Source organism: Pangasianodon hypophthalmus, chromosome 1, assembly GCF_027358585.1.
Source record: "Pangasianodon hypophthalmus isolate fPanHyp1 chromosome 1, fPanHyp1.pri, whole genome shotgun sequence".
NCBI lineage: Eukaryota > Metazoa > Chordata > Actinopteri > Siluriformes > Pangasiidae > Pangasianodon > Pangasianodon hypophthalmus.
Genome location: NC_069710.1, coordinates 17209280 through 17231405, shown reverse-complemented (window position 1 = coordinate 17231405; position 22126 = coordinate 17209280). Strand labels below are relative to the sequence as shown.

The following is a 22126-nucleotide window of genomic DNA, read 5'->3' as shown; positions in this document are numbered from 1 at the left end:
TATATTTTGGACTATATTAAAGAGTAGGATGAGTAGAAAACTTGTGCTGCAGTTATAAAGAAGATCACAGAGAGTCAACTGATATTTCTTTTCTAATTAAGAATTATCAACAGCCTGGGAAATTTTCAAATCCCCAAATATCTTTAAAGGTACAAATAATCCATTTATACATTTGTACATTTGCTAAGCCGGCAGGAGAAGCAGGAAAGGCTGTATATCTTAAGAAACCAGAGCCCTGATGCATGCTGGCCTTCTGTGACAGCCGTCATTATCCGCGGTACTACAGAACTCACTGATCAAAACACAGTCCTCTCTCACCTACTGACTGATGTGGCTATTTTAAGACCACCTACTGGTCATGTGCAGTCTGCGATAGTGACTTCAATTAATATTGCATATCACCATATCATCTCAACGTACTACATCATTCTCTCATGTCTCTGCATCTCATCTCAAAGGAATTCTCCATTTTTCTCAATTCATTCACGACAAGCATATTATTCAAGCTCTGCCTGTATCTGAGAGACATGCACTAAGCTGTGTGCAGGGGATACAGTATCCTGTCAAATATTTTCACTGTAGAAGATATCATAATACTAACCCCACTTTGCATTTCTGCCACATGAATATATTTGCCTATTATTGCAAATTATTGCAAAACTCTCATTATTGGCTGACTTTTCCTAATTTGTTATAATATTCTCTCTCTCTCTCGCTCTCTCATTTGCTTTGTTTACACTTTCACACTCTCTCCCCTGATTGGCTGTAGCTCCTGCCTGTCAGCATTTGTGCCTAAAGTTTGGACTTTTAACACTGACATTTAACACATAAGAGCCGGAGTATGATGTATGCACAAACTGTATTCTGACCTGACACCCCAACACAGGGCTGACTGTGAATTACTATTAAATTACTGTCACAGATATTCCTAGCAACTCAGAAACATCATATTACACAGTATTTTTAAACCCCACCAACCCCTCCCCCAATAATCCTGCCTTTTTTCCTTTTTTTTAAAACAAAAAACCCACACTCTGTTGCTTTAAAGTTGTAAGAAAGGAATGGGTTTAATTAAATCTAAAAATAGTATGTGCTTAATCCCAGACTGGTTGTCAATTAAAAGGATAAAACCTTGCCAAACATTTCTCCTGGTTTCAAACTGCCCAAACATTCTTTCACGCCACATCAACAGTACTAAATTTGTGTCATTAGTAATAAAATGGTTCTCCCAAAACCTCCTGAGTCATTTAAACTTTTCCATGTAAAAGTTGATGACGGCCTGTTACAACGAAATGTGTGAAAGCCGTGTTCCATCTTCCATGGGAATGTGCTGGAGTTAAAAAATAAGAAAAAACTCCAGTGGTGCAGAGACTACACTCAGTGACAAGAGTGAATTAATTAGTAGCACCCTGTAGCTGATCTCCGACCTGTTCAAAACATCTACACACACAAGCAGACATGTTTATATATGGTCTATTAAGGATATCACATAGAGGCATCCACATAATGTCTGACAACACACAGTAACATACATAACAACATAGTTACGTTTTAACAGTGAATTATTAAAGACTTAAAGGCAACTGCATTTTTTACATGCTCATTATCAAACCCTCAAATATTCATATATATTTCAGATGAAAAAGTAGAGAACATGGTTATTATGTGTGTTGTGTGTGTGTTCAGGGGTCATTTAAAACGTGTAGGGCAGAACAGGAAGAAAACATAGCTACATGACATACATGTACACCTACACATACAAACACAACACACACTGTGTGCTCTTGTGTGGCTGATCCATGGGGAATGCCTCTGCTCTCTCCTCCTCCATACTTTACAACTGGCATCTAGTTAACCAGCTTCTTTCTCAGTAATGGAGGTTTAATCCATTCTCTATAGATACGACTGGCATATTATACTCTGAGCATTTTATATTCAGAGTGTGGTTATGCCTGAATGATTCCTAATAAAAGTTCAAACCAAAGCTTTAGGAAAAAGTGACGAAATTAGGAAAGGAATCAGATTTACATATAGGGATTAGAATGCAGGTCAGGAAATCTAATAAATATAATATTATAACCTTATAACATTTACAGAAAAGAGCTTGTGGGCTGAGGATATTAAAGAATAGACATATTGAGAGAAGGGCTGGCTGTCAGATAGACAGAGAGGCCAAAAGGAATGTGATTGCTTAATTAGTCCAGTACTGCTGCTGGTTAGTTTAGAGAGACATGAGGGCATTACATCTGCTGTCTGGTCCTGCCTTTAAATATAGCTTTCATATTGCCAACAGCAACAGGGTAAAAACCAGAGGATCTGTGGGGCTACACATACTTACACCAATACATCACAGAAGTGTATTTATAGCGAAGAGGTTCATACACGTCACACTACCTGTATGTGATATGCTTGTGTTGCCACTTCTGTCCTGTGAGAGCATAGCGCCGTTTCCGTACGCTGAATCTGGAGGCGCCGCCAAGCTGGTCTGGTACACCACAGCGAGGCTTTTTCATCCAGCTACAGCACAGACAGAGACAGATAAAGAGAGAAAGAGACCTGGATTACTCTCCCACCACCACTGTCATGACATCATGCTATCTGCACCCAAGATATGCATAATTAAATAAAAAATACAAAAACAAACAAACAAAAAAAAACCCACAACACTATGGAGAGAATATTTCATATTCCACACACAGTGTACAGGGGATAACATTCCCAGGTTTCTGAGGAATATGAAAAAAATCATTCAGAAAACAACATCTTTCATTGCTTCAGCTTGCGCTAAAGCAAAACGAGTACTACACATCTAAGCCACTCTTCTGACAGAGAAAATGACAGACAGAAAGCTTTCTGCTACATTATATGCTATATCACTCTCTTCTCTCTCTCTCTTTGTCTCTGTGTGTGTGTGTGTGTGTGTTGGATTACGTGGTATATGAGATACCACTGAAAGACATTTCATTGCATTTTAGGCATGACCTAGCTCAAAGCTTAGAGGCACCTCACATACTAGTGCGTGTGTGTGTGTGTGTGTGTGTGTGTGTGTGTGTTTAAGATAAATGCACAAAAACTTACAAAAATAGTGACACTGTGTGACACTGTGATGTGTCATGGTTAAAGACTGGCCTGCATTCATTTGGCTAAAATATTGCGTTTTTTTAATCAGACCAAGGCTACAATTTATCAACTCATCATACACAGAACCTCGTCAGGATGCTCCTCACAGAACACAATAAAAATATTATAGCCAGTAAAAATGCTCATATAAATATTGTGCACTTCTAAGATATTAGTATCTTATCCAATATTGTGATAATGGTTAAAAACAGTATACTGTGTGTGTAGGTGTTTGAAGGAGTGTGTATGCATGTTGAGTAGGACCTCACTCTCATTTAAATTTTGTCCTTGATAGTTTCCTCAGCTAAACAGTATGTACAGTACTATGTTAGTGAGACAGATGGAGGGGGAGAAAAAAAAACATTAGCAAGACTATTTGCTAAAATGGTTGCACACCTGTCATATACAGATGTGAGATTTGCTAATTACCAATGAATGGTCATAGTGCGCACGCACACGCACACACACACACACACACACACACACACACACACACGCACACACCCTAACAACAAGCAATTATCACACAAGAGAAGAACTGGTGCCTCACCTTATTGTGTTAGCGCTACGTCATTACATAGAAGCCAAAGGAAACAAAAGGACACACAACAATTAAGATATTAGAGGTGCAAAAGGTGTTAGCTGTTGAAACATCACATTGTGCAGAGTGCTGATAAGATTCAGCACATTGTGTATGCTGGAGGAAGAAAATATATCAGTTGAACAATTTAGGCCTCGTGGCATCGAGCACACTAAAGGAGGCAGAGTAGGTCATATAGAGACAGAGGAAGGAAGAGACTGGGCCTGTCCAGATTTGCAGTAATATCCAGCTAACAGCTTTGATAGATTATGAGAAATCTGAAGGCACAAATCTGAAGGCACTTTATTCAAATGAATTCATGTGACTTAAGCCATGCCCTTGGCATTCAAATTCCTCTGCATAAGCAACGTAATCTGGAGCAGCATGAGGCAGTAGGTGAGGAGAGTGGGTGGAGACTGGCACTGAGCTGGGTGGCATGGTTTTGGTGTGGACTCAGTTACTCACTCTATGGTGTTCTTGTCGAGCGCACCGGTAACGTTGAGGCCGTAGAGCCGCTGCATGGCAGCGATAGCAGACTGCATACTCTGAGCTGAGCGCAGGACTGACATTCTAGGGTCTGTGGGGGGGAGGTAGCCATACCGCTGCAGCCATGCCTGGAGGACACAAGAGACACATGACGAAGGTCAACCAAGGGTCAAATAGAAGTCAGTAGCAGTTAGCTGGGAGAGCAAGTACTGCATTATGAACCATAAACCTAACACTAGAACAGACAATCAATGCTGAGAATGTGTCTTGTTGCACAATGCTTGACTGCTGCAATTATTTTAATCTCTGTGATTAGTAGACCTAACATAGCTTTTTGAATACTGAGCCCTCAAATCCTCACGGCGCTGTTACACAGCCAGGAAGCGTGGCTCTACAAACAGCATAAACATTCTTTCAGCCGTCACAGCACAAAACAGAGAAGAAAAAACAGAGAGATGACTTCAAAAAGACATGAAGGTCATGAAAGAAATCAAAATTTAGGAACAAACCAGAAATCCTTGCAGCATTAAATGAAAAATCCACCCTGAACAACTTGCATATCCATATTTATAATTAATATGTGACATTCTGTGGTGTCCAATATTTATTTTGTAAAGAAATTCTGAATTTTTGGTTTAAACGTTTTTCACTAGAATATTGGTCTAGTTTCCTTTTGGTTAATGGTTTCCTACATTACCTTACATGCTATTCGACTACCCACAGACAGTGTTAATAGTGGGACTTAATCATGCTTCACCTCTTCTTAAAGCAATGCTTTAGTCCTTTAGTCTGTCCAGCTCTCTTACATGCTAACTTTTACACACTACTCAAACAGATAAAGTACCAAAGCTTCAACTCTATAATATATTTGTAATGTGACACCTATACAATAATGGCTTATGCAATTCAAGTGTTATGTGTGGCTTATGCATGGCATATATAAAGATTTATCTGTACAGGATTCATAGTTATCAACAGTTCATTGTATAGTTGATATTTTCCAGTATATAGTAAATTAGTACAGTTTGGGGGGATACAGTATGTGTGGTGTTAGACTTCCTGCCTTCTTTCAGAGTTGCTAACTTCCAACATTATCACTGAAATTCTTCTACTTACTAGAATCTTAGCAATACCAAAAAAGCATGTTTGTGTCCACTTGCAGACAATTGTTTGTGTGTTACATTACACAGTGTGTTAACTGCATATTTTCCATTTCTTCCTGCCCTTGTGGTTGTCTTTCCTATTAATAAATCAGCAATGACACACACACAAACTAACATACAGCAGACCATCTGGCATTATGCATCACCTTCACACCAAGTCACATCAAGCTACTTAGATGCAAACGCAATGCAGTTTCCCAGCTGGACACTAATATTTGGCACTGAATGCCGGCTTAGCTGCTACTTGGTAATGCTGTGCTAACTTAGAAAGTATTTTTATCACAACATCACAACATCATTTCACCTGAACCAGAAAAAAATATTCAGGCTGGGTCCTGGATGTGAAAGACTCATTATACATACTTATCCTTCTGCCTCTCTGTCTCTTTGTCTACCTTTACTCTGAGTTCTTGGGTTTGCAGTGTGTGCTTGGCCTTTTCATCACTGCTCATAGCTGATGGTAGATGAATTACGGCAGAGAAAAGATACTAACCTGCACTCTGCTTAGTCTTCTTTACAAAAGCAGACATTACGAGGGAAAAGCACTGTTGTAGTCTGCCAACACGCTATTGAGTAATCTACTGACACTCTGTCTGTAGGACATACAAAACGTTCATGCAAGGTTAAATTATTCATATTTGTCAGCGGGAATCAAAGACATGTCTTATATTTACTGTACTATCAAACATGGTTCACCTTCAGTGGCTGGGTGTGTGACAGCGTGAGGTATTATACACTATGTAAAATGGTATGAGTATGAGCAAAATGATTGTACAAAGCCACTAAAGACTGTTTGGGCTCAGGATAGAGGCATATTTCTTTCCCTCAGTGTGCAATCCTCTCTTGCTCACACTGATGCAATTTACCAGTGTCTAGACATTTGGTTGCTGTAGGCTTTGCATTTCTGTTTGGTTTGGATGTTGGTCTGGAATGCTTTCTAAAATCAAATAAAATAAAATTTAAATGGCAGTTGAAATTTAAATTGACCCGTTTTTTTCTGCATTGCTGTACTTGTTGTATATTGACCTTGCTATTAAATATTGTCTTGAATGATTTAAAGGACATGAGACGTGGCATGATCATGTGTTGCACTGGTCACTGGACGCCCTGACATAAATGCTGGTGAGAAGAGATCATCCACAGAAAAACACTCCCTGTTATTTATTTGCTGGTAGACTATATATATATATATATATATATATATATATACACACACACACACACACCGATCAGCCATAACATTAAAACCACCTGCCTAATATTGGGTAGGTCCCACTTGTGGCATCAAAACAGCTCTGACCTGTTGAGGCATGGACTCCAGAAGACTTCTGAAGGTGTGCTGTGGTATCTGGCACCAAGACCTTATCAGCAGATCCTTTAAGTCCTGTAAGTTGCAAGGTGGGGCCTCTGTGGATCAGACTTGTTTGTCCAGCACATCACACAGATGCTCGATCGGATTGAGATCTGGGGAATTTGGAGGCCAAGTCAACACCTTTAACTCTTTGTCATGTTCCTCAAACAATTCCTGAACAATTTTTACAGTGTGGCAGGGCGCATTATCCTGCCGAAAGAGGCCACTGCCATTAGGGAATACTGTTGCCATGAATACAACAATGTTTAGGTAGGTGGCATATGTCAAAGTAACATCCACATGAATACCAGCTTGCCTTCTTCCCAAAGTGCATCCTGGTGCCATCTCTTCCCCAGGTAAGAAATGCAGAGGAACCTGTCCGTCCCCATGATGTAAAAGAAAGCGTGATTCATCAGACCAGGCCACATTTTTCCACTGTGCCATGGTCCAGTTCTGATGCGCAAGTGCCCATTGTAGGCACTTTTGGCAGTGGACAGAGGTCAGCATGAGCACTCTGACAGGTCTGTGGCTACACAGCCCCATACGCAGCAAGCTGCAATGCACTGTGTGTTCTGACACCTTTCTATCATAGCCAGCTTTAACTTGTTCAGCAATTTGTGCTACAATAGCTCTTCTGTGAGATTGGACCAGACGGACTAGCCTTCACTCTCCATGCGCATCAATGAACCTTGGATGCCCATGACCCTGTCGCTAGTTCACCGGTTGTCCTTCCTTGGACCACATTTGGTAGGTACTAACCACTGCAGACCGGGAACACCCCACAAGGCCTGCCGTTTTTGAGATGCTCTGACCCAGTCATCTAGCCATCGCAATTTGGCCCAAGTCACTCAGTTAAAGTCACTCAGATCCTTACGCTTACCCATTTTTTCCTGCTTCCAACACATCAACTTCAAGAACTGACTGTTCATTTGCTGTCTAATATATTTCACCCCTTGACAGGTGCCATTGTAATGAGATAATCAATGTTATTCATGTTGCCTGTCAGTGGTTTTAATGCTTTGGCTGATCGGTGTGTGTACATATACATATGCACACACGCACACACACACATTATATATATATATATATATATATATATATAGAGAGAGAGAGAGAGAGAGAGATAGATAGATAGATAGATAGATAGATAGCTAGATAGATAGACAGATAGATAGATAGAGAGAGAGAGAGAGAGAGAGAGAGAGAGAGAGAGAGAGGGAGAGAGATGTGTATTTTGATGATTTTCACAGCTTATATATTCAGCAGACAAAATGCACAAGTCCGTTAACCTGAAAACGACTTTATAAAGCTCGCTGTGATTGTGCCCTAGATAAAACAGGCTGTGTTGCTTCTTTCACATCTCTGTTTTCGGTCTGCTTTGTTTGAATTCAAAGTGATGGAGCGCTAAATAGAAGTTAAAAGTCAAAAGCTCACTAAAGCATTATAACCAGCGCCACTTTAATAAATGCTCATTTTAAACTTGCCATGTGGAAAGCTGCTTTGAGCACACTACATTTATTTAACTGTTTTCTCTGGTTTCTCATTTACAGTGCATCGGGAAACCTCCAACCACTACCTGGCCTCTAAAACTATACGTTTACTAGTCCTAATTTTCTGTGATTTGTGCCAGACACGTGTATTTGTGTCTGATAAAACAGCACAAACATGCATTTTGACAGCGTGAGTATGAATAAGCCCTGTTCCCTGGATGAGCTGAAGTCACGGTCCTCGCATCACGTCTAAGGTCAGCCCACTTTTTTTTGTAAAAGACATTAGCAACACAACATTACTGTTGTTTTAAGACATAAACTAAGAGATAATAAGATAGGGATCAAACTAAGAAATAATGCAGATTAGGATCATGTTTTTACATTTTTCATGAAATCCATGAAATCCAAAATTGCTTTTTAATCTTCTCCTGTAGTTCCGAGGATGGATTATGTGTGTGGAAGTGAAGATGTAAGCCTGGTTTATACTTCTGCAACAGCAAATCTACGAGCATGTCAGGGGGCTGTGCACGGATCCTTGCACAGGTTTTTGCATTGATACGTGCATGTAATGTGAGGGTATCCACTAGGGGAGTATTGCATGTACCAAAATTGGAAGTACAGAGATGTGGCAACTAGCAGTCAATTCAAAGAACAGTGGCACAGTTCTTTTTTTTCCCCTAACTGTGTAAAGTTATTTGCTTTTTTTTTTTTTTTTTGGTTCTACATATTCATTCCTACTCATAGTTCCTGAGCCAGTCTATGATACTTGTTGAGTACGGGCGTCCAGTGTTTGATTTGCCCATAAAATAACAGGGCCAGCGTTTTTGCCCTTCTATTTAGAAACATTTAAGCCCATCAAATAGGTGGCAGAATTGCGACGAGCAAAATGCTTTATGCAAAAAGCTCATTCGGACACTCATACACAGTCAAGCATTGCATGGATGTATTTTATAAACACAAACATCTGATCAAATGGGTGTTTTTGCATACAATCTGTAGCTAGGTTGTGCAGATATTGCAATAGCCTGGTCCTACTGGTGAAACATGGCAACTGGCAGTAAATTAAAGACAGGACCACCCACTAGTGACCAGCGCAGAAAATTTTAAGCAGTGCAGGGTGAAAATCAGCACAGGATAAGAGAGCATGAGAATGTGACAGAGACATGGAGAAAGAGAGACAGGGAACTGACAGATGATTTGGCTCTTTGAGAGACCCCTATCCACTACAGCCCCATCTCTCTTGTACGCTTATTCACTATGTGATGTATGGCTTTCTTTGATCTGCCTGTGTAAGGATGTTAAGTTGTACTGAACAGGTCAATGCTGTTTTATGCTTAGCTGTCTATCATTCAGTGCTACTGTAATTCGATAGGATTCACACTTTAGCTGCACACAGAGCCATAGCCATACCTTCTATAATCCACCTTAAACTGGCATGCATAGTAGAAAGAAGTACACGCCTGTGTACAATTGATCTGGAGTAAAACCACCATGTGAAAGCTTAACATCACCGTTTGTTAAGGTCAAATGATTCCCTGTACGTCTCATAATATAAACATGCGTGGATTGGGTAACTAAAAGCAGCTCTGAACTTCCTGCTTAGTGAACTTGCAGATATGATCCAGCTCACAGCTTAGATCAGTTCACTAACAGGCCAAAAGAGAAGTAATTAGCTCAGCGGAAACATCAAAGCAGAACCTTTAATGCTGCAAGAGTGCTTCATTAGCTACGAGACACCATCGGAGCAGTGATGTGGCCATGGCAACGCAAGACAACTGTTGTCAATGGAAACAGGAAGCACTTTGCTGGTGGCTGTCGCCTCCCATATTCTTTGAGTTATCAAAATGAGATTAAAAGACACTATATAAAATTCTGCACAATCCATCATTTTAACTGATGCAAGGAATAGAAAGGGGACGTTTAGTGGGGACAAAATTAAATTAAAGACAGTCATGAGAGCTGTGTATCAGCTCTGATCTCCAAGGCCAGATTTTTACCTTGTATTCATTTATACTCATCATCTGCATTCTATATGCATTACAGTCTGATCTCACTTATCCTGAGCATCACATCACATCTGTCATGGTATCAAAACAGTTGCACTGTGGCTGCTAACATATCTGTAAATCTAGTAAAGAAAAACATGCACACATATATAGCAATCCTAATCATTTTGCAAAGAATCATGATTCATGATCATGATTCAATCTTGCTTTTTCAGGCTTTCTGATGGTACTTTATAATGTAATGTAATTTAAGCCCTATTATGCAGTTATATCACATACACATAAAAATCGTGCACTGTATACATGAGTATTCTGCAGAAGGCAGAAAATGCAGGAACTAGTAACGCCCTCAAAATGTGTTAGGAAAGTTTTATGGTGCAGCTTGTCTGCTGGCAGATGCAGGTTTTAATCAGGCAGAGTATTTGCTGTTTTACAGACACTTTTGGCTAAATGTCCATTTCCCCATATCGACCTGTCTCTGAGTGTACGATCTCAACAGCAGGTAACTAACATTAGCTTCAGGTTCCACACAACACTGCCACGTGTGAGTGACTCCGTATTATCCAGTGCGTGAGATGTCAAATGTTTTCAAAACTGGTTCAATTTTATAAAAACAAACTAGAAGAAAACTATTAATAACAGCCTACTTCAGCGCGTAAATTGAAATGTATGACACTTTAACATTCAGCAAGGCTTTTAATTCATGAAAAGTCATTTCAAATATTTAAGGACCCTCTCAGGATCAGGAGGTGGCTTAACTGATATGAATGTTGTGTTCATTTATACTACTATCCAATCACGATAACCAAAAACACTTGTTAACACAATGTGTAAATGGGGCCCAAGACTAGAATGCTGAATGTTGTTTCAGCTCCTACGCGTTCTTGTTTCAGTTCTAATTCACATTCAGTGTTCATTTCTGCGAATGAAGTGTTATGGCGTGACTAAGCATATCCGCATTCGGGCAACTGACTCAGTAAATGCCTGCGAGTGTATCAGGGGTCACGAGTGCCCAAAACACACATTTTATTCAAAGCTTGGCATTCAGCAGCCCTTCATAGCTTTTAAAAGAATGTAACAGGCACACAGGATCTGTGAGCTCAGCGTGTACATGTGTGTGCATCCATAAAACCGATCTCACGTCTCTCTGTCCTCACACACACTAAATAATTCAGCAGGACACGCACCAAATAGTGCACACAGAGTCCCTATGACAACCACCCTCCCACATGCTCTGCCACACTGTACTTTTGGGCAAATGTCAAGATATGCCATGGCCCTTGTAGTGACTTTAACACTAGCCTCATATTACACTTCAAAGGGTGAAATCTGAATTCCTGTCCTCTCAGGACATCTCATCCCTTTCCTCAATAGACCTCAACTGAAACGTTTATGGTTGACTGAGCATGCACGTTAAAAATCAGGCACATTTGTCTGTTAGAGGCTTTTTAAACACCACATGGAAAGTGTGGCACACAGCTGCATGTGAACTGTAGCACAGGGTGACATTTCCCCGAGCTTTCAGTGTCATGCCATGAAAACTACTTGTCATTGAGACTACATGAGTGCTGAGAGTGCCTCGTGTCCCCATGTGCTTCTGTTCATCGCCACTGGAGTTTCCAACAGCATTCAAGTTTGAATGGTGGCAAACAATATTTCACAGTGTCTCTCGGCAGCTGTCCAGTGAGCTAACATCTACCAGACAGCGAGAGAGCAAGAGAGAGAGAGAGAGAGAGAGAGAGAGAGAGAGAGAGAGCTGTAAAGACAGAAACAGAGGCAGAAAAGAAAGAGGACAGATAGAGAGGTAGTACCTCTCATTGAACAGGGTGAGAACTCTACAGAACCTAAAACAAAAAGCTGGAAACAAAGAATCTTTCATTGGTTACGTTTACAAGCAAAGATTTTTCGCCTATCCAAATGAATTCTTTCACATTTCAGATTCCTAATGAACTTGTTTATATGTTATGTATCCTAACGTATCATTTATACGGATGCTGCATGTAATCTGATCCAAAGTTATGCACGTGCGTGGAGTGAGATTTTGTGTCAGTGTTACCATAACAACAAGAAGTCTGGTCAGCATGTTCAGCTTTTTAAATCATGCTGCTTGTGTTGTTAATGAGTTTTAAACGATTTCTGTCTCAGCAAAACCTCATCCAAGTGTGATTATTGAACAGACAGCGAGGAGAAGTGTTTGTGACCGCAGTAAAGTTGCTCAGCATTTCAAATTTGCTTGAATTTCAGTAACAATGAACGCTCTGATTGTTGAAAACAACAACAACAACAACAACACAAGTGCACTGTATAACGCCATCCAACCACACAATTATTTTAAATAGATTCAAACCTGTATCATACTGGACCACTTTAAGGGAGCGCATTGCGACTCAAAGGCACATACACAGAATGCAAGTACTGATATAGACAATGAAAGTAAACAGACACATGGCTATTATTCTATTATTTAATGGCTTATTTAAACCCTGTTACCTCAGATAAGAATTTCATTCAGATCGGCCTCATTCGGTTTACTCTATTCTGATTACAGTGTATATATTCTGACTGAGCAATCAGTTTGATTATTAAGGGATTATTAGGCTACATGTAAACATAGCTAGTATGTTTTTACCTTATCCTTCCACTGTGTTTACCTGTTCTGGGGCCGTATGAAAGGTAAACACACTGACATATCATATCTACCCCAGGGGCTCACACAAATCTGTTCTCCCAGTAAAGCCAAGCTGACGTCAGAAAGACCATGTGTGAGCACAACATGCCGCACTGAGCACAGAACACAGCTCCCTGTCTTTCTTTCCACTCTCTCTCCTCGCTCTTTCTCTCTACAAGTACATGATGACACACATTGTAGAGACAGAATGTACACACACACCCCTTGCAAAGTGGCTAAATGCCAAGTTCAAGCTAGGTTTTTTTGCTTAACAACCAAAAATCCCTCCCTAGGCATCAAAGGCACAGGGTTTGATTTTGTCACAGAATGTAATTTAACTGGAACACCCAGGCTGATGGGGCTCTAAGAGCGCTCTGCACAGATCCAGAAAAGCTGAAACAAACTGTGATATGACGGGCGATTGTTCTCAGTAGTAGGTCCATGTAAGCGACACAAGAAAGAGAACAGCCCTGGGGAGGCTGCCTGTTCTGAAGCCACTCTTTAAGCAGTTTATTTCCCAGCCATAAACACTGAGACACTAGTTCCTGCCACATCATATAAACAAACAGACGGGTCACAGAGCAAAACAAATAAACCTCTCTGTGCATTCATGACCCTTTAAAGGAGAGTCAGATGTAACCCTTTGTGACTGAGCAGGTGCCACGTCAACATCTGGTGTCACACTACTGCCTTTCAATAATTCAGAGAGATCTTGAGCAGCCTGACCCGTCAAACAGCAGCACAAAGTGCACTGTGTCGAGTTTTTGTCCTCATACTGTAGTGGGCTTCAGCAGGAATAAAAACATTAATGGATTTCTGAAAGAAAGAAAGAAAGAAAGAAAGAACAAAAGAGCAAAACCAGGAAAGAAAGAAAGAAAGAAAAAGAAAGAAAGAAAGAAAGAAAGAACTACATCATGCTTATTCTGGATGCTCATGTATTCATGTGAATATTATATGGATAAAGTTTAGTGCTTGGTTTTACTGTAGTAGGTGGACCTGGATGGGGTTTTGGGTGTGTGTGTGTGTGTGTGTGTGTGTGTGTGTGTGTGTGTGTGTGTGCGCGCATGTCTGTCTCAAAACCTGAGTGACTCACACCAGGCTTTTACACCTGATGCTCAGCAGAGAATAAGCACACATTGACTCATTCATGCAAAATCACTGCTTCAGCCACAGAAAGATGCAGAAAGGCAAGACAGTTTTTTTCAAGATCTGATAAAGTGTGAAGGAAGGAAGTTGCCTACAGTGCAAGAAAAACGCTTTATCCCAGCTACTGCTTCTTCCAAGTTCTTTGATTGTTTTATCATGGCATCAACAAAATGAAAGATAACAAACACTAAGGCAGGAAGTCACTCACTCTCTCTCTTACACACACACACACATATTCACACACACATATTCACACACACATATTCACACACACATATTCACACACACATATTCACACACACTCACACTCTCTCTCGCTCTCACACACACACACTCTCTCACTCACACACTCTCTCACTCACACACTCTCTCACTCACACACTCTCTCACTCACACACATTCAGTGACACACTCACTCTCTCACACAGTCCCTCTCACACAGTCCCTCTCACACAGTCCCTCTCACACAGTCCCTCTCACACGTCTCTCTCTCTCTCACGCACACACACTCTCTCTCACGCACACACACTCTCTCTCACACACACACATTCTCTCTCACACACACTTACACACACATACACACTCACGCTCACTCTCGCTCACACACACACTCTCTTTCTCACACACACACACACACACACATACACACTCACTCTCTCTCTCTCTCTCTCTCTCTCTCTCTCACACACACACACACACACACACACACACACGGATATCTCATCCTGAACAAAGTAACAACATTTGAAGTCAGAGTCTGTTGGAAGACGGAGATGCTATTCAGCTCATGCAGTCCTGCTGAACAAGACAGACAGCATTATTTCTTACTCAGTATAATATTGTCATGAAATTTGCAGCAATTAGAATGTATTCAAAGGAATGAAAAAAAAAACAACCTGTGAATAATGTGGGACCTCCCCCCTTCATTCTGTTAATTTCATGAGTTCAGTCAACCATGTTGGGAAGAAATGACTTTGCTGTAATTTGTGGTCATATTTAGCATTTTCTTTTGACAAAGCCAGCTGCAGAAAGTCCCGCAGAGATAACTAGAATAAAGATTTTGCATGCATTGTCTCCTCTTAATACTGTAGACCTTTATATTATCAAATCTTTTTGAATGTGCATTCTTGCAGAACACTAATTGTCTTTTTGGCACACTTGTTAATATCTATCACATGCAATTAATAATGACACAAAAAAAAAAAAATCAGCGGCACTCTACTGGGAACGAGGGCCATTTAAAAAAAAGGCGGGGAGGAAAACCCATTACGAATTAAATGAAATTAAATTCAGTTTCAGTGGCAGAACTGGACTAGAGTGAAGAAATAGCTTTTTATTTGTGAGCAAGAGGAACAAAGGCGTGAAATTGCAAAGAAAAAGACATCTCCTCCTTGAGGACACGGAGGCATGGAGGATGAGTGGGAGCACAGAAAGTGTAGGGGTCATGTTGTGTCCATGCTCTCTGAGCGGGAGGAGGAACCACAGAGCCGATGCATGAACCGATGTATGAACCACTGGTTACTGGACCACATCCTTATGCGCAATAGCAGCCATAAGAGTTAAACACTTTCTAGAGCTCATACAAGTCTGGACAAAAATACACAGACTCATCCCGTATCGCTAAAGACTCCTTGTGTGTCTACAAAACACAGAAACAAAGATCAGCCAGAACCACATCAAAGCAGAATACAAGTGAATGCACACCACCATACTTTGAAACCCTTTACATTTTTAACCCCACATGGTTGTAGAGTGTCTGGATCCCTCACTGCAGACTGAATACTGATGCATGAACGTTAGCAAATATTCATTGATGCGTCTGGGCTGATTAATTGAAAATTGGTTAGAAACCACAGAAGCGGAGATTGCCCCTCTACACACATCTCTAGTTTTCATCACTGCACTGAAAAGTTCAAACCACTGGAAAAAGTGGTGCAAGTGGTGTGTTGACTTAAAATAGTTCGCCCTCAACCCTCTATTTTGTTGGGAGATCATCCCACTCAGTTCCTAAAATATATATCTTTCACTCTGAATGCCTGCATGCACTACTGATTTCCAATGCAATTTCCAAAACCAACTGGACTGTAAAGAGTCAGGATCAGGAAGATTAAGTTTAGGTTTCATTCGTAATTGCAAAGCAGACAGACAGCATTTCCTTACATTTCATATTCTTCTGCCCAAGATGCTGAAATACCAAGGTCACTTGTTCTTTTCTGCTTGAAATATTTCAGACATCCCAGCTCTGTTTAATATTTTAACTACAGAAGAGAATCATAACATTAATATCAGGATTATAATGTGCAAGATAACATTTCTGCTTTGCCCTCTCATACGAACAGGTCCTGTAAATGAAACCAAAGCCCAAAGCCCTTTGTTTCTGAATTAAACAAGGTTAGAAGGAATCATGATACATCCGCTCTGTTACCATCTAACTTTTTTTTTTCTAAGGGTTAGCTGACTCCGCTCTGGTTACTAGTCTCGGATGACTGAATGGACATGTAGTTGTATCAAGTTAATTCATTCCAGCTAACTGTCAAGCCATGCCATCAGAACAGCCTAACAGAGCTGCTTCAACAGACTTAACAGACAGCATCTTGTCCAGGAAAAATGAACTGTCAGGAAATGTCAAGATGTACTTTGGCTGTCTTTCCACTACTGGCCCTGGTACAGGATAATGCATGCATTTTCTAGGAATTTTTATGAAGAGAAGAGCCAAGAGATACTTGAAGTGGTCTTTAATATGTAGTGATGCTTAATAGACAGCTGGAGCACAAAGGAGCACAAAGTATCCTGTCTGTGTGTGTGTGTGTGTGTGTGTGACTGTTGATACAGCATATGGTGTAGTGTTAGACAACAGGCTACTGTGTTGTCAAACGGCTAATCTCTGATACTGGATATCACACACCTCTCTGCTAACAGCTTGTGTATTCAGCTTTAATCAGTGAACTTGGACTTTGAGCACTAGAGCTGTTAAGAACCGTTATACGAGCTGATTATTATTATTAAATAAAGCTACAGGCATATGCTGAAACAAAACACGGCTAGCCAATGCACTGTATCTCTAATAGGCTAACGAGTTATCAGTTCAAGTCGGCTTCAGTTTGGAGAAGTGTAGTGCTGCGTTGCTGAGTGAAACACTACGGTACAGCGCGGACAGGGTTTGGAGAGGAGTGCGGCATGTTAGCGAGGCCAGTGCTTTCCTTACCTCCACACTGAAGGGCTGCTCCTCTCCGTAAACAGCACATACAATCCACAGCACGAACTGCAAACCCAGCGGCCCCGGATAAACGCTAGTCAAACGTCTTCTAGCATGGAATGCTAACACAAACATAATGTACACAGGTTTGGGCTTTTTTTTTTTTTTTTTCTTTATTAACAGTCAATAAAACATAACCGGAAGGAATAAATCCCCGTGTTTCAGTCGGTCGGAAACATCGGTGAGGAGGATGTATGGCTCTGTGGCGAGGCGGAGGAGCGGAGGAGAAATCCGGAGGAACGCCGTTAGCCTCTCTCTCGGTCCCTGTGCTGTGTGTGAGTGTGTGTGAATGTGTGTGAGTGTGTGTCAACTGGACGCTCGCCTCCAGCACGCCCGATATGATGATGTTGTGAGCTGAGGAGCATCGAGGACACAGGCTTTACTGCGAGTTTTCAACCGTTTTCGCCTGCACTTCTGCGCATGCGCAGTACAGGACAACCCTTACCCACACACCCCCCGCCCCCCCAACACACACACACGCACACACACACACACACACGCACACGCACACACACACTCTGGAGAGGCGTGTAACAACAATGCTGCTACCAAACACCAGTCATTGAGTCAGAGCAAACACCATGTACCATAAGGGAGGTAGCACTGATGCTCTAAAATAATGTTATTACATTAATAATAATAATAACAACAACAGTAATGATTATACTACTACTACAACTACTACTAATAATAATGTTATTATATTCCTATTATGATCTTCAATATAAATAATGATAATTATATATATATATGTGTATGTATGTATGTACGTGTATGTATATATTCCTCTCTACTCTGCCTTTCAATCTTTGTTATATTCGCAATGTGACTATAGCACAACTTCATGCACTGACTAGAACCTTTACTACAACTCATACAAGTCATCTGGAAAAAATACCCACACACATCTCATATACTGTATAGCTGTAAATCTACAGACTCCCTGTGTGTCCATAAAACACAGAAACAAAGATTATTCCATCCACATCAAAGCAGTAAAGACACACCACTATACTCTTTAACACTTTCCAATTTTAACCCTGCAGAGTTATAAAATGCACATAAATTCTTATTTTTGAATCAATTAATTTGTATTGCTTTCTGAGGTATGTTGCCTTGCTACAAATGCTATTGCTCAGGAGGCAGAGGCACATCAAAAACCATTCTGTCCACTAGAGGGAACTGATAACCAGAACCACCCAGTGTGCTATCACAACTTTTCTCTGTTGCTAAGTACTACACTACAAAATGTAAACACTACTAAATAAAAATACAATTTCCATAAAGACACACAGTGGATAGCATCTATATTTATGCCCAGTACAGAATATAGTAAGAAAAAAAATCTATTATAAAAATCTGTGCTAATCTAAAATTGTACAGATAAATTCTTAATACAGACAGATGTAGATATCACAGCTGTTGATGAAAAATGGAATCAGGTTAAATGAAGCAGATGAATGAACTTCCACTTCCCCAGCAGGGTAGACACCAACGCCATTAACCCTGTTGATGGGATTTCAATTTGCACGGGATCCAAAGGGATCCACTGTACACACTAAATGAGTATGCTCTATGTGAATCTTCATAGCATTCATCATAACCATTATAGACCTCAGAGAGGCACTCAAACCATTAACAGCATTCTTGACCCAGAGACAGTATCTAATACCTTTACTGATTCACCAAGCATCTTAATAAAACTGGTGATTTTAATATGGTGAGCAATCTTAGCAAAATGTTTAAAACTTGGCTTTGCAAGCATTTGAAATAATGTCTGAACAGAAATGGTTAAATTTTCACTCTGGTTTTCTCTTCATGGAGTGTTATAATCCTTGGGAAACATGGTTCTAACTATATCCACCAACTGTCAGTGATATTCACTTTTTTGATCTTGCGCCTGTGAAAAATGAGTCATTTATACAACTGGGACAAATGAGCTTTAATGTAAAAAGTGAACAATTTGATTTTTTATTTTTCCAGTACAGTTTTTCTAAAAGCCCTAAGCACATGGCCCCCCTTTTGGGGGTGGGGGGTGGGGGGGGGGGGGGGGTGCAGGACAGGTGCTCTGGTCTGAGTCCTGGCATTTTGCTGCAGACGTGTGAAGATAATAGCATCCTAAACTAGAGCACTCACACTCATTTCAGCAGCCATCTGTGCCACCATGGGCACTTTTCCTCCCTTGTTTCCTCCTCCCTCTCTTCCCCTCTAACAATTTCCTTCTAAGCAGTGTAATCCTTAGTGAAGGCTTGATGCCTTGAGGCTCTCTCCAGTGCCCCCAAGCCCTCCTCTCAGAAATTCCTCCTAATACTATAAGTGCATCTGTTCCCCTTTCAAACAGCCTCAGTGAAAGTATGACTCTGAATACTACTTTTAGCTTTGCTAACAGACCAGCTGTAAAATTCAGAGAAAGCTGTGAGTAAGCAGGTTAAAACACGGTGCCATTACTCTTATTCCCTCTCTTAAAACTGCCAGGTTTATTATTATCTAACACCATAATCACTGATGCAGATCCTGAGATGAAACAACCCATACAAATTTAGACAAGAAAGCAGTTGGACTTCTTTGAACAGACTGGAATGCAATAGGCAGACTCCATTTTACCAGCATGTAATTTTGATAGAGCCTGAAGCCAAGCTGCCAGTGTTAAAAGCAGAGGGCCCACAGGTCAAGCTGAGTTCATATGACTTTTCAGGAAACCAGGACTACCTCAATGCTCCAGTTTGTCCGAACTAATCCAGGACTTGCAGTCAAAGGAAATGAGTGTTACTGACAAGCTCTCTGACTTGTAGATGACTGGCTGAAGCCTCTAATAAATATACATAGCACAGTAGAAATGGTCCTGCTTTCATATCCTCCTGGGGAAGATGAAGTCATCGATAGGAAAAATACATTATTATTACCCAATATTTTACACAATTAAATATATAAATATATTATGCTAGCTATTGTTAATGTTAACAAATGAAAGGCTATTTTACAGTAACATTGGCTTGGTGAAATAAAAAAAGCAACAGTGCATAATTATTCTAAATAATAATAATAATAATAATAATAAGCTTGATAATAAGAATACACTCTGAGGAAGAAACAAGCCATGTGTGGTCAAAGCGGATATGTAGTGGAAATGTAGGAAGAGTGGATAGTAATGTAGAAAAAGTGACTCGTAAGCTTCACTTGTGTTTCTTGTTATGAATAGGATCAAAGTGGCTTATTCTGTTATTAACCTTAAAGCATATTATTCAGGAACTACTATGAATTATTCAGTAACAAAATGATAGTAACCTGTAAGAAAAATGCCTGCTTATGTGTCACTGTGCATACGTCAGTGGGAGAGGATTGTTGGTGTCATGATAAAAAACCCAAGAAAGGTTGAGGAGTGACAAAAAGGAGTGATCACAAAGTTCTAGGCGTTCACAGTGATATGTGGTCATGTTCCTCATCCAGATAAAGCCCCCTGCCTGTTTGAGGGTGTGCTGAGAGCACTACACCATGCTGGGCATGAGTAAGGAGGTGAGACCCCCTGGCCAGGAGGAGCTGTCATTTATTGACAGGAAGCGCTATTGGTGGGGAAGAGAGAAATGTCAAATCCTCTTGTGATATGACAGACTGAGCAGACTCACTCTTTGTGCCATCACTTTGCATGTCAAATCCATAAACCCCCTGCTGTAAAACTCATGCCATCCTAGAACATACAACAGGCTGTCTGATTGTGGCCATCAGGCCCAATATCACACACAGACAGCAGACTTTTCACATCCATTATTAGATTCCAACTCTGCAGATTTGAGATGCAGGTTTTAGAGACAATTTTTTAAAAACGATTTTTATGATTCTAAACAGAGACCTTGACAAATTCCACAGAATTTTGCCTCCTGGAATTATATTTTTAGCAACAACAGCAATAACATACTGAAGATAAATTACTGTTTTTTTTCCACTACCAGTTGCCTTTGATTACAAGAAATAGGCTGTAGGAGGCTACAGGTTTTAATTATCATCTTTAACATCTCACATGGTGTGAAGTTTAAGCTTTGTTTTTAGTGTGAATTCTATGTGAAACACACACACACACACACACACACACACACACACAAACACAGAGTGTGTATTAATAATTAAAGATTAAGATAATATTTTATAAGCCCTAATTAGACAGAATAGAGAGAATGGGAAAGTGGGTCTTGAAGAAGGCAGTAGTGAAACAGCTGACCCACATGTTTACAGAATCAATTCATGATCAATAATTCACAAGCCTGTGTTTCATGTTTACAATTCTAATATCCGTAGTACATAGTAAAATGTCTGCCACCTTAAATGAATAAATATCCTCTGTACAGATTGTCAGATGCAGTGTTATTAGCAGGAAAAAAAAAAACAAAGTCAGCCTTCTACCAGAAAAGTACAAGTAAAATATCCATCTGATCTAATTTTCCCAGACTTCTCAGAGCTATGTTTGAAATGGCTTTAGTCTCATGCGTCCTTCTCTAGACCTCTTTTAGATTTCATTGGCTCTGTATTCGTACTCTGCACAATGTCAGTAAAGTTGAGGTTGAATCTTAATACTGAATGCCCATGATTATATAAGTCACAATCATATCATCACAGGTAGGCAGATAAAGCTCTGTGGAGGGATTAAGTGTTAATAGTTTGTAATACAATTGGGGGGGGGGGGGGGGGGGGGGGGCAGTTTACTGCAGGTCTGCACTGGGAGGGAGATGTATGAGGATGTTTGACTAACGTGTGATCTCTCGCTGAGTACTGAGCTGAGTGTGGGTGTGTGTGTGTCCATGGGCAGAGTAATGCCAAAGCCAAGCAAAACGCAGCAAGTGAGTACAAAATGCTAGTTACTCATGTAAC

General features: G+C 40.4%; 1 protein-coding gene across 1 annotated transcript in view; it reads right to left on the bottom strand.

Moving 5' to 3' along the window:
- The window catches only part of LOC113533991 (matrix metalloproteinase-16), a 48695-nt gene extending 31026 nt beyond the window's left edge, over positions 1–17669 (bottom strand). Inside the window, exons 1-3 of the mRNA XM_026926537.3 lie at positions 17216–17669; positions 4166–4314; positions 2395–2517 (exon numbers count right to left, since the gene is read on the bottom strand). Of these exons, the coding sequence (XP_026782338.1) occupies positions 2395–2517; positions 4166–4314; positions 17216–17341 (398 nt within the window). The 5' untranslated portion in view covers positions 17342–17669. The remainder of the gene's footprint in view (positions 1–2394; positions 2518–4165; positions 4315–17215) is intronic.
- Between the last annotated feature and the right edge of the window lie 4457 nt (positions 17670–22126).